The 14730-nt window shown below is 33.5% G+C and overlaps 1 protein-coding gene and 1 long non-coding RNA gene across 3 annotated transcripts; both read left to right on the plus strand.

Moving 5' to 3' along the window:
• Positions 1–5446: 5446 nt before the first annotated feature.
• On the plus strand, positions 5447–8588 carry LOC127264471 (uncharacterized). Of its 2 annotated transcripts, none has more exons than XR_007841727.1 (6): positions 5447–5808; positions 6523–7054; positions 7258–7542; positions 7658–7756; positions 8014–8218; positions 8507–8588. It is a non-coding gene; the product is annotated as an uncharacterized LOC127264471 (long non-coding RNA). The 2 variants fall into 2 exon arrangements; XR_007841726.1 differs by having other exon boundaries at positions 6526–7054.
• A 3467-nt stretch (positions 8589–12055) lies between these two features.
• Positions 12056–14260, plus strand: LOC127264525 (proteasome subunit alpha type-4). Its single transcript, XM_051294094.1, has 2 exons — positions 12056–12172; positions 13339–14260. Exon 2 carries the CDS (start codon positions 13339–13341, stop codon positions 14083–14085), a length of 747 nt encoding a protein of 248 aa, XP_051150051.1. The 5' UTR covers positions 12056–12172; the 3' UTR covers positions 14086–14260.
• Positions 14261–14730: the final 470 nt, after the last annotated feature.

The following is a 14730-nucleotide window of genomic DNA, read 5'->3' on the forward strand; positions in this document are numbered from 1 at the left end:
TTATGGCTCTTTGAAATATAATTACGAAAAACCCAAGACTTTGACATTTAGGTTACAACGAAGGATGGGTTCGATTTCATTGAATGAGTTTATAGTGATACTGGGTTTATATGATCGGAAATTTTGTGTAATCGAATGACTTCCAAGGCTTGCCTATTCTGATGCTTATTTAAGACAATGTATTGGTCTAGAATTCATATAGAATTGGCTTACAATTCTAGACGTTCTAAGGCATCGGCTATCTGGTTCCCACCACTATGGTATATATAATATATTTTGGTTCATTCACTTTTCGGTAGTGGCGAGAGCATCAAGGTAGTATCGGATATTTATTTATGCTATCTTTTTAGTATGTTTGAATGCCATGCTATTAATTTGAGTTTTATGTTTGCTCGATTTATGATACTTCAGGTCGAGGACGGCCATCTTGGGAAAATTGCTCTTGGCCCGTATGTTATGATCCGATCTATGTCATGATGCCTTATGGTTTTTGGACGTTGAAAATGATAGGTATGACTAGGAAAGTGACGAGAGCATGAGTAGATAGATATATATTGATTGATAGGTCTAATGAACCAATAGATGAGGCGATCAACTTCCCGATGATCACCCCATCTCATAGTTCAAGATACCATGCCCATTGACAGGTCAATTATTGATAATATACGCTATGAATATGCATTGCCGTTTGGACAATATGCAAATGGAGGTGTATCGTCGGATGGACAATATGCGGTTGGAGATGAGATCATTATTCTTATATATTTTTCAACATTTTTCTATTCATGTTCCATACGCCAAACGATGGAGCTGCACATGTACCTACGCCCAGGACACAGAGATGTGACCATTGACACTAATGACTTGTTTGCAAATCATCCAAGCCGGAACGAAAATGAGTACACTACCAGAATTTTGTAAGAATGCCTCGGAAAATTTCCTCGGAAACACTTCCGAGTCTATTATAACCATTTTATTAACTTTATTTATTTTTAGTCTCGGCAAATCCGAGTCCATTGTTGGAGATTCCAAGCCTTACATGGAAAAGGTCTCGGTATTTCCGAGGCTAGTGTATTAATATTAATTGGAATGAGAAGAGTCTTGGAATTTCCGAGGCTGATGTATTATTCTCGAGCCAGGCTAAGGCGGCACTACAAAACTATTTGAAAAAAAGTCTCGGTATTTCCAAGGCCAGTGTTTTATATGGTGATATTAATATTTTGAAACAGAAGTCTCCGAATATTAGAAACTAATGTATTTTTCAATATCTATTAGAAAAAAGTCTCGGTATTTCCGACGTCAGTGTTTTATATGGTGATATTATTTTTTAGAAAAAAAAAGTCTCGAAATTTTCGATGCTAATTCTAATGTTATTTATTTCAATACCTTGCCTCGGACTATTCCGAAGCAATATCTGAAGCCATTCAAGAAAAGTCTCAAAATTTCCGAAACAAGTACTTAAAATATTTAATAATTTTTTTATGAAAGAGTCTCGGAAATTCCGAGACTATTGTCCATTATTCCCACCTTGCAACCTTATCTTCAATTCTTCTGCTTCTTTGGCTTCAATCATTCACTTGCCTTCGTCTCCACCGCCTTCATAAGGTATACTTTGTATAAAAAATTTATTTATTTCTAATATTTCTTTAGTTATAATTTGCAGTGTTTGGTTAGAGATTTAGTTACTTTTAACATTAAACATTAATGCTTATATATTAATTTATCATTAAAGTTTATTAATTAATTATTATGAAATTCAGCTAAATTCTTTTTATTTAGTTACTTTTTATTATTGTTAAATATATATTATATATTTTACTAATTTTTTTTGTTAGATTAATAAATAAAATTTAGTAATATTATTTTATTTTCAAGTTGAGATATGTTTTACAATTAGTTTTTGAAAATTCGAAAATAAATTTATATATTTAATTGAGTACAAGCATTTTCTATTTAAAATGCTACAATTATTTTTCTAGTTTCACAATCACTTTATAATATTCACATAATTGGAATATATCTCCTATTAATTCAGTGAGAGAGCTATAGTTTGTTGATTTTTGTATATATCATGAGTTGATTTTACATAAATATATTTTAGTGTATTTATAATTTGTCGAAATTTATAAAATTATCTAGATTATTAAATAAAGATGTGTTACATATTTTTGTTTTAACTTTTTAAAGTCTATTTATTTTTTATTTAGATTATTTAAATATTTTAGACATTTACATAATGTACTAGAATGCAACAATTTTCTACTTACTGTCTTAGTTAATTGAATTATTTAAAAATTAAATATCATAACAATGAGAAACTCAATATATAATTTATGTAATCAAATTGATTGTTTGTGTTTTTTCCTTTTCTTTCAATACAAATTTGTTCTAATAATAACTACCGCGTTTGAATTTTAATTTATTTGATAATCAAATTCTTTTTCTTAATAGCATTACCTTACTTTCCAATCATTTTTTACTGTTAATGTTCACAGCACATATGAACCCCAACTCTCCAAGAGCATGAATGTATTCCAGAGAAGTTGAGGGCCAAAATAGATTGTCTCCACAATCTGAAGTAGGTGTGGCAGACTTTGTAACATGGGCACAAGTACAACACGGTTGGGTCGTCGGAGCAGAAATTTTATGTCCATGTTTGAAGTGCAAAAATAAATATAGAAGCCCCGAGGAAGTCACGGTACACCTACTCAGAGGGGGGTTTATTGCAAATTATCATACATGGTTATTTCATGGTAAGGTGTTGACATTTCCGAGTAGCTGTTACGTGGGAGTCGGATCCAACTATAATCAAAATAAAAGGCAAACCGATTGGGCATCTATAGTCACGCCAGTTGCTGCGGATAGCAGCGATGATGCGATCGATCATGATGGATTCGAAGGAGTTGCAAATTCTCCATTTTATGAACACTTAGATCAGGAAGTGACATCTCCCAGATTAAGTGACACACTACGGATGGCAGATAAACCCCTGTACGAAGGTTGTGTTGGTGAAACAAAACTTTCGATTGTGACTGAGATGTTGCGCATTAAGGCACAAAACAACATATCAGATGGTGCATATGACGATCTTTGTATAATGTGTGAGCGAGCACTGCCTGTTGGTAATAATATGCCAAAAGACTATTACAACACACGAAAATTGACTTCAGATAAGGGGTTGCCAACTCTGAAGATTGACTGTTGCGTGGATGGCTGTATGTTGTTTTGGAATGACAAAGAGTAGTTAGACAGGTGCGACTATTGTGGCGTATCTAGGTGGAGAACAAGATCTTGGCGTAAGAAAGTCCCAGCGTCACAGATGATCTACCTCCCATTAAAAAGCCACGTCTTAAACAATTGTACAAGTTCAAAGAAACCGCGCATGCGATGTGGTGGCATGCTACCCACTCTAACGAAGACGGGAAAATGAGCCACCCTTGCCACAGTGAAGCATGGAAACATTTTGATCGTACTCATCCGGAGTTTAGTCGAGATCCTAGGAATGTGCATTTCGGACTATGTACTGATGGTTTTGCACCGTTTGGTACTTACAGTGGGAATTACTTGTGTTGGACCGTATTTCTAACTCCGTACAATTTGTCACCAGGTACTTGTATGCAGAAAAAATATATGTTTTTATCAGTGCTCATTCTTGGACCAACGAACCCCAAGAAGCTCCTCGATTTTTGTCTTCAACCTCTTGTCGAAGAGTTGGTCGATCTTTGGGAAGAATAGCACATAATATATGATGCATACACAATGCACAATTTTCGGGTGCGTGCTGCTCTATTGTGGACTATTGGTGATTTTCCTTCGTATGGTATGGTGTCTGGATGGAGCACGGTTGGGATGTTAGGATGTCCTGTATGTATGGATGACAATCCAGCGTATATACATTTAGGAATGATGGTAGAGGATTTATACGAGAAAAGGTGGAGACTGATATGACACGAGATCGTTTGTCTGGGGAGGTGGTATGGGAATGGCTTCGTATGATACCACGAGTTGTGGACGATCCACTTGAAAAACGAACACACGGATATGGACAAGTACACAAATGGACAAAACGAAGTATTTTTTGGGATCTTCCGTACTGGAAAGACTTACTCATACGACACAATTTAGACATCATGCACATCGAGAAAAATGTGTTCGATAATATTATACATACAATAATAATTGCAAAATATATTAAAAATATTAATGAATATTATGTTTTTACCTTCTTCTTCTATATATCATAATTTATTTGCAAAACAAAATAAACTAAAAAATATTTACAAAATATATTAAAATTATAAATGAATCTTAAGTGTAATCTTTTTCTTTTTTTTCACATTGTCTGCAAAACAAATAAAAAAAAAATCTGCAAAACATATAATTAAAAAATAAAATTTATCCAAAATTGATTAATTAAATCCAAAAATAAATATAGTATGAGGCAGAAGGGAGAGTCACCAAATTCTTGGCGAGCTTTTAACGAACTTTCAACCAACTTTCCTGAAATCCAACGTCTAAGGCTAATCACCGATATTCTGATTTTTCCAAATTATTGAGAGAATACACTACACATATACATTTGTATTACATGATATACAAATTAAATTCAAAAACTAAATTAAGAAACTACCTCACTATCCCATTATTTTTTTTAAAACAAAAAAACTGTAATTGAGTAACTAAAAAAAATTATATGTTTATATATTTTGAAAAAACCAATAAAAAAAATTAAAAACTCAAAAAAAAAAAGAGATTGCGAAAATTATAAATGTGGGGCCCATACCCTTGTGCCATAGATATGTATAGGATAGGATATGATATGATGAAGTATATAGCCTCGGATAATTCCGAAGCAATTCTTCAAAGTCATAAAAATGTTCAGCAGGTTCCGGAAGGTTCCAAAGCCATATATTTAATATTAAATTCCGAAGATTCCGAAGAAATAATCCGAAGTCATCCAAAACATGCCTCGGATTTTCGGAAACAATTCTTTATATATTTAATATTAAATTAGAAATAAAGAAGTACCGGAATTTTCCAAAGCTAATTTTATATATACATAATTTTTGTTTTATAAAATATATGGCTTCGGAAGATTCCAAAGCAACAATCCAAAGTCATCCAAGAAACTCTCGGATTTACGAAGACAATCCTTTATATATTTAAATTAAATTAGAAAATAAAAAAGACTCGGGATTTTTCGAAATGAAAACGTTTTTGTAATTTTTTTTTAATTTGTACTATATTTTTATATAATAATTAATATTTAAAGATCAACATGAAAAAATAAATAAGTTTGTTAAGAGTTGAATGAAGATAGTATTTAATATTTTAATGTACCAAATTAAAAGGTTCGGTCTTTCCGAAGGTAATTTTATTATTTAATCTATGCCACCATTTTTCTCTCACCTCTGTCTCTCTCTCTTCCTTCCTGCCTCTTCTTTTCCCAATTTTAAGAAACCCATTGATTAAATAATTCAGTGATCGAACCCTAAAAAAACCCTCTTCTTCACATCCCGCTCTTTTGTTCGTTTTTCTCCTTCCTTGATAACGACCACGATGCCATGGAATCACCAGCCTCGAACCACCGGCCTGTGACCCGCTTCACCCCCTCCTCCCACAACCGGCATGACACCCAAGCGTCCGACGGTATCTTTCCTATGTTGTCTCTTCTCCCGAAATTCCAGTAAATACGAAACTTGCTGGTTCCTGCCGATAGCTTTTACTTATATCCAATTTTTGGAATGAAATTGTTTACGGATTGTGGAAGTTTCTACATTTCCTGAAGGTAATCCTAGGTAAATCGAGGTGAGTGGGCTTGCGTAACAAAATGTGAGTGTGTCCTAAATTCCTAGTCTGATTGTATTATTATGTTTTATCGTTAGGTGATTATATAATATAATGCCCCTTTTTTTTTTTAATTTTTTAAAAGGATGCCTTGATCCAAACACCTTGTTCAATGTTGTCGTTGAAGAGCACTAAGATCTGTTTGTACACAATGTGTATATATATGTATATATATATATATTTATATGTTATACTAAAAAAAGTGATTAAGCAAAGACTTGTTAGCTCACTTTGTTGCGAATCTTGATTTTGCGGTGGAAATTTGGTTCTGTTTAACAGATAATATCACAATTAGTGATCCCCAGAAGTATTTATCCTTTTATTTGTTAGACCTCTCTTTTTCGGGAAAGGATTGAATAATATAAAGCAACAACATAATAAAATAATTTTAAAGCTAATACTTAGATTATTTGTTTCTTTATTTGTCCTGTTGAGTTATACAGTCTTTTATTATATGTATGCATACATATATTTATTATAATACGAGATATATTCGCCAACACCTAAATTACTATGTATTGTTAGCATGCCTATATCCAAAATGTATTATATAAAAGTTTGAATATAGATCTCTTATATGTTTTGAATGTAATATCATCCGAATTAATATTCAATCATTATTGTTATACTCTTTGTTATTATTGTATATACACAATAAATGACTTACTCTTACAGCAGGTTGTACGTCAATATTTTGGATGGGCAATTAAAATTTCCTAAAAGCGGGGTTCGAATCCACGGTCCACGTTCCTTCCGGCGCATCAATCACGCTTATTCACAGTTGTAAATGAGATATTGCGGCTTTCATGAACCGTTTGCTATATCATCATTTTTTACAGTGATGGAAAATAAACCGCCACTTTACCCGCACGACGAGGACATGTTCGACGAGGCAAAGCAGAACGCAGCCAGGTGTAAAGACCGTGACGAACAACCACTGTTGCCAGATAATCGACAGACTATTTCGTCAGGGACTTTTCAGTAAAAAAAATATGGTTCATACGCGTATTTTGTGTTTACCTATGTAGGAAATCACGAGGTAAAGCTCAGTGGTTGACGTGTTGTGTTTTGTTGTGAAGTGCCACCGCTGGTCTCAGTAAACAAATTCGAAAGATCGTCACCTCAAAATTTTACAGATGGGTGTATAACATGGTTTGAAGTTCCAAGTGATACACGGGATCGATGGTTTCAATGTTCATGATTAGTTGTAATATTTTTATGACCTAACTTTCCTAACGCATTTACATATTTCTTTAATATCAAAATGGATTTTATCTATGCTTCAAGTAGATCATATTCATTTATTTGGTGTGTTGAATATATAATCGAGTGTATATATTAAGTTATATAGTGTCATATAAGATGAATGCCTTAAATAAATGCAATACTCTCTTCTGATATGACATTTAGAATTTATATCGCTGGGACGCTACGGATGAGGGGAACATTCGGACCCTATTTGAGAGAAAAGGGTCGACGAAATTTATCGCGGGCTTTAAGGGACGCCCGAAATAAATTAAAGCTGTCATAATGGCTCAAGCCAGAGTTGCACGCCGGCATGATTAGCAAGTTTACAAGCCCGGAGTATCTAAAAATTCGGGAGCGCAACAAGGAAAACAAGATTAAAAATAAGGATGCATTGTTGAATAAGTATAGAGGCGGAGCGTGGTTGATGGATATTGTACAAAAAAAATGGTGAGAACATGTATATTTAAATTTAAAGGTTTTCGATCGAGCTTAATTTTCACAGCAATAACTACATTAGTTGTTGTTTATTGTTTAATATAACATTTGCATGGTTGTTTAACAGGAAGAGAATTTGGGTCGACCTCCCTCTACAATTGAGCTCTATGACCGTTGGAAACAAAAGGATGGAACGTATCCTTCTACGAAGCTAGCCGAGATAGTGGTATACTATTCTTTATCTATGTGCACAACATGTTTTACATGAAAAATGAATCTCATATATCTCAATAAATGAAAAATTACTCAAATTTGATGGAAATGCATGAGTGTGATATTACTTGCAAAATGTTAAGTTATTGTTGATACATCACTTCCTTGTGTAATCCATTATTGGAAATGTAGGAGAGTTTTGAAGAAATATTGTAAAGAATACACGTAAACTACGTTTACATCGATAAATGAGCTTATCAAGTCTTACAGGGGCTATGATAAGAAAGGTCGAGTGGCAGGGCTCGGCTCACAAGGGAGCACCGCAAGAGTAGTATTATGTGGATCTAGTTCGCGTGCCGTCCATAACACCCCACAGACTCACATCTACCCTTCGGAAATAGAGATGGAAGCTCAACAAGAAGCTTTGAGACAGACCTAAAATGCTCTTCAACGTCAGGAAATGATGATGATACAAGTAATACATGTTTTGTTAAATTATTGAACGTTTAACATCTTTTCATATTTTTATTTTGATTATTTCAACCATGTACCATTTATTATGTTAGTGAGCACAATATCAATTTTGTTTAGACATAATCTGTTGCGATACTTTGTTCGACTAATAAAAACAATCAAATCCATGTTAAAAGAACTACACAACTATCTCTTCTATTTTTCTATGATGAAAACGTATCTAGTTGTTGTTATATAGTTACTTTGAAGGATACTATTGTTGTAATACCTGACGATAAATTTGTGGTAGGTGCAACGGAGTGTTGCGATAATATTGGAGGCTTTTGTGTCAAAAAAAAAAACCCAACACCGGGCTTTTATTTCCACTTCTTGCCAGCAAGGGCCTTCTCGAAAACCCATTTATGGCAACAAATGAAAATGATGTGGTTGGAGCAATCAATGGAGATGATGATGTAGACGACGGATCCGGGAATGACGACGATGATAGTAGGGACTCGGATAAAACAATAACTCCAACTGAGTATCAATGATGTTCGTAAGTAGAAAAATAAAAACTCTAATTTTCCTACCGATCGAGATATTGTGCATTATGAACTTGTGGCCTGTGACTACTCTTATTTTGTTATATTATGAAAGTCTCGTATTCGACGTGCCCTTACATTTTGTTAGATTAATCGATTGTATAATGTATAGTTGAATGCGAATTTCAATAAAAACGTATATTTTGTACCCTTTTGTCGAAATTGTTCGTGATGTCTACGATTTTGGTTGATATAAAATTTTCTTCATATTTGTAGTTTATTTTTTTATATTAAATTTTTAGTTACCGGTATATAACTCCCAGTAAATATAATTATATATACTATAATAAATATAAAAATCAAGAGAAAGAAAAAATTTGTAAATACTTCTGAAACTTTGAATTAACAGTGTCATTGAATGGCCTCGTATTTTCGGAGGGCATTGGAAATACACAAGCGCGCGAGTCTAATGGCCTTGGAAATATCCAAGGCCATGTGAAATTACTATAATAAATATAAAAATCGAGAGAAAAAGAAAAAATTTGTTAATGCTTCTGAAACTTCAAATTAACACTGCCACTAAATGGCCTCGTATTTTCCGAGGGCATTGGAAATACACAAGCGTGTGAGTCGAATGGCCTTGGAAATATCCGAGGCCATATGAAATGCATTGGCGTGTGAGTTGAATAGCCTCGGAATATTCCGAGGCTATTCAACTCATGCGTCCCACACTACACCATTTTTTAGTTCAACAATAGTTTCGGAAATTTCGAGGAAATTCCAAAGCTTTTGAAATTAACCTCGGAATTTCCGAACCAACATAAATGGCGACGGCCTTTTCTCTGCGGATACAGTTCCGAAACAAAATCCGAGAAAAAAAATAATTTGCCTCGGAACTCTTTTAAATTCCAAGGCAATTTTTCCAAGGCTTTTGTAACAATTAAACTAAGTATGATCATATGTGTGTATATATATTTATATAAAATTAAATTTAGTTTTTTTTTTTTTTTTTTCATATCTGAACTCAGGGAACTTTCAAATATCTTCTCTTAGGAATACTTCTATTGTTTATTCAAGTAACATATTATATATATATATATATATATAGAAAAAGAGAAAAGAAAAAGATGATAAAATGTAAATAAGGATTAATGATTAGACTAAACATAATGAAGACTATGTTTCTTTTCAGAGAAGTAATAGCAAGAAGCATGTGGTAAATTAATACTATGTCATATCAAACAATAGATGCGTGTATTTATATACACACGTTTCAACACGAGCATGTTCATTAGAACAACTGCAATAGTGAAAAAAGAAATTGTTTCATTCCACTTACGGTCAAGGCAATTTGGATGTATTTGGGATAAAATCATGATTAAACTATTCAATAGTTTTTATTTGAAAAGTAATTTTATAAATATATTAAGAGAAAAAAAAAAAAAGGATATTTTCTCTCCTCCCCTTCCAAACCCCTCAAAAAAGTGCTCCTCCGCCGTAACCATCCTCCATTTCGATTTTGGTTCTAAATCAGGCATCTTTCTTGTTTTTTTTTTCATTCTACTCGTTTTTGTATCGAATTGTGTGGTGAGGTATTTTTTAAGTTTTCTAGAATTGGTTGAGCGAACTCTCTGAAATTAGGGATTTAATTGAAAATTTGTATAGATTTGTAGGGTTTATAGACCGACGATTTACAAGCTCCCTGGTAAAATTTGAGTTCAACGGATGTTGAAAATGACTATGGTGCTAGCGAATGAGATTGGATTGGGAGAATAAAATGAGAGAGCGGGATGCAAAGAGAAGATAATTGTCAAGGCCTCTACTTTATGAGGCGATAGGGATGGGCGTCTGAAATTTTGGCCGCCACAAAAGGTCAATTGTATATGTTAAATTTTGATTGTTGCCTTCAAAATAAAGGGAAGTGCCTCCTTTATTAACCCTTTGTGATTGCTTTTAGAGAACACACTATGTTTTTCACATATCAGCTCCACGTCAGCGCTCTTATTTGTCTTTATTAACCATTTTGTTGGGTTTCATTACATTTTTTTGTTTAGCTCTCTCATCCACACCATATCCACATTAACATTCAAATTACTCTTGTTAACATCCGTCATAGTATCATAATCTTTAACCCATTATCTTTATAATTTTTAAAAAATTTATAATAATTGTTTAGTTTTATATATTTTTATAATATATATATTATATAATATTATTATATTTTAATTTAATTTAAAATTATTAATATATATAAATTTTGATAATATTATATATTTTTATTATTATAATTTTGAATATTAAAATTATTTGAATGTGTGAGATCATTGGTATTTAAAATTTAATATTGAAATAAAGTTGAATTAATGCATTGCCCGGAATTTTATTTTATTTTTTTCGAATAGTTTTGTTAAAGGTTAGTTGAAAAAATTACTATTTTTATTGGTCAGATAGTTTAAATTGAATATAACTTTTTTTTAAAAAAAAATAAATATTGAAATTGGATATCTATATATATATATATAATATGATTTTAAAATATATAGGTGTATGTGATATTTTGAAATAAATTTAAATTATTTTTTTATTGATAAATTTAAAATTTAAATTTTAGGTAATAGTTAATTAATTAATTTTTAATTATTTTTATTAGAAGTAATGATTTTTTTTTTAAAATAAAAATAATATGTGTGTCTTAAGTAACTTGTTGTAATTATTAATAAAAGTAATAAGTCTTGTTATAGTTAAAATTTAGAAGATAATAATAGAAGTCACTGAGAAATATTTTTAAAAATTACTTTCAATTGAATGTTTTGAATGAAATAAAAAATACTCTCTCCGTCCTAGATAAGATGGACATATTACTGTAGATACGAGAATTTAGATAAAGTATTATTAATAAGTAATTAAGAAGTGTATTAGTAAAAATAATTATAGATTAAGATTAAGATAACTAAATAGTTTAATTAAAATTATAAAAAAATTTAAATTTAAAAATATGATTAAAGTGTATAATCAATTTTTCAAAGAAAAATGAAAAATTATGTAGGATAGACGAAAATTAAAAAATATAAACAAATTATGTGAGACGGAGGAATATGACTAAATGTTATATATTCAATGGGATCAGGGATAATTTTGCTCGTCACCAAAAAATTGTTGGACACAATGAACTTTCTGTATTAATTAGGGCCCATATAGATCGAGCCCACGTTAATCATTTGGGCCTGAGTTCAATAATAATATTAATGGAAGGGTAGCAGTATTGTTTGAAAAGAGACCGACCCACCCGTACCCGTACCCGCACCCGCACCCGCACTAAAAAATATAAGGTGAATTCCTTCCCTTCCCCACTTCGCACCTTGCTCTCGTCCGGCCTACGTTTCTTGAAGCACAATTTTTCTCTCTTGCTGCGTTTTCGTCTTTGATCAGTAACAGTAAGTGTTTCTTCCAGTTGCTCCTCACTCATCCGCTTTATTGTGAATCCCATTGCCTTGTTGATTGAGGATATGTTATTGAAATCAGGTTTTCGAATGCATCGTTCTCATTTCTCGCACACATCTCTACTTACAATTTAAGAACACAAATTTGTACCTTTTGTTTCAAGTGCGTTATTGTATACTACTAGAAATTCATATCTGTGCGCTGGATGTGCTTTTCCATTTTTGCGTGGCTGGTTGATATTGGGATTGGCCTGAATCCTTCTGGCACATATATTTCATTGAGACTGAAAATTGGTTTCTTTATGAATATGAACGGCTGCTTTGGTGTCTTGACTTCAAATCCTTTTACAAGTATTGAAGAAATTAGTAATGAATAGAAGTCTTGGGATGTTTGTGAAGAACTGCTACAATTGGCATAAGAATTGATATTCTGATTGACTCAAAATAATTAGATGCTGCTTGCAACTCATCTTTGTAAGTTGTAGGTCGTCATTTTAGGTATCAGCTATTATGATTTATGAATATAGAGCTCTGGAATCTGCTCTGCTATGGATCCCTCTCTGAGCTCCTTGGTATAAAATGGGTGTGAGTGAGGGTGAGTTTCATGAGATTCACCCACTCAAATTTTTGAGTGGGGACAGTAAATGGAGATTTGAACACTTCAATTGCAAGTGGCTTGTATTTCTTATTTTGCTGCTGGTTCAGGTTTAAATCTTTCTGCTCTTTGGCATCACTCTAAGAATTTGTGAGGTTCCTTGCCTTTTATCATTCTCATTGGAATGAGCACATACCCCTATCCACCTGCCCCCAACCCTCCTGGAAAGAAGTGTTGAATGGGTGCATTTTTCTGGTGATTTGAGAATTGTCTTGTTCAATTCCCTGTTCACTCAGATTTGTGAAAGTTCAGCTCTTCAAAAGTAGTGGCTTGATGCCAAAGTAGAGGTATTGGATTTAAATCCGAGGCACAGTGTGGATGTAAATTAGTGAGCAGGCTTAGTGAGCATTTTATAATTATAGGAAAGCTCCATTGATGGAAACTTTAACCTTCTAAAATGGGCATAGTTAACTTATCTTTCTGCTGTTTGTTGCTGATAGAGTTCTGTTTCCTTGAATTATTAGGTTTATTTTTGAACAATGTGAATCTATTTCTGATTTTGCAGATGTCTCGAAGATATGATAGCCGTACTACAATCTTTTCTCCTGAAGGCCGCCTTTACCAGGTTGAATATGCAATGGAGGCTATTGGAAATGCAGGGAGTGCTATTGGAATTTTAGCTAAAGATGGAGTTGTATTAGTTGGTGAAAAGAAAGTCATATCCAAACTGCTCGAAACCTCTGGGTCAGTGGAGAAGATGTACAAGATTGATGACCATGTAGCATGTGCCGTGGCAGGAATCATGTCTGATGCCAACATTCTGATCAACACAGCAAGGCTCCAGGCTCAGCGGTATGCTTATGCTTACCAAGAGCCAATGCCAGTCGAACAGCTAGTTCAGTCTTTATGTGACACCAAACAAGGCTACACACAGTTTGGTGGTCTTCGCCCCTTTGGTGTTTCATTCCTCTTTGCAGGCTGGGACAAGAATTTTGGGTTTCAGCTCTACATGAGCGACCCCAGTGGGAATTATGCAGGTTGGAAGGCTGCGGCAATTGGAGCTAATAACCAAGCGGCACAATCGATACTCAAGCAGGATTACAAAGATGAGATCACTAGAGAAGAGGCTGTGCAGCTTGCTCTTAAGGTACTCAGCAAAACAATGGATAGCACAAGCCTTAACTCAGAGAAACTTGAACTTGCTGAGATATTTTTGTCTTCTGGGAAAGTGAAGTTCCAGATATGCCCAGCGGACAACCTCAACAAGTTGTTGGTGAAGTCGGGATTGACCCAAGCAACTGCAGAAGCTTAACTACTACTTAATCTTATCTACAGACTCATGCTGTGCTCTTATCTCTCTCTCAATTCATTGCCTGTTTATGGAAGCATTTATTGTGTGCCTTATTTTGCTGATGATGCTTGAGGGAGGATATCTGAATTTTAAGTTTCATTTCTTCTATCAGAAACATCATACTTTGGTTGTGAAATTAGGTTGCTGTTTTTTATCTTGCAAGTTGTTCTGCATTAATTAAAAATGGTTTCTATTTCAAGTCTACGGTATTAATTATCTGCAGGGGATGGGTTTTGGCTGGGATGGTTCTTGGTTGTTGAGAACCATCGGTGATGTTATAAGTTGCAATGATTCCCAGGTTGTGCGTATTTTTATTTATAGTTTGTTTATTTGGGGATTAAGGCTGTTATTTCTTTCTTGCTTTCGACTGATTCTGAAACGGCCGCATGTTGAGCTTCTGCTTTTCTGTTGGTTTCGTTTTTGTGTGCTGCCTGTGCTTGTGCTTTCAGGGAAGACTTGTGCAAATGTGCTCACGGCTTCTTGTAGCCAGAAATATAGCTTCATCTTTTAAAGCAATTGAAGGTAATTTTTGTTGGTACATATAAGGGGAGTTTCTGTTTGATTGGAATTCTATTGTATTCTTTGGAATACTTGTAATCACTCAGA

The sequence above is a fragment of the Andrographis paniculata genome, unplaced genomic scaffold (genome assembly GCF_009805555.1).
Source record: "Andrographis paniculata isolate CXL003 unplaced genomic scaffold, ASM980555v1 Contig70END, whole genome shotgun sequence".
NCBI lineage: Eukaryota > Viridiplantae > Streptophyta > Magnoliopsida > Lamiales > Acanthaceae > Andrographis > Andrographis paniculata.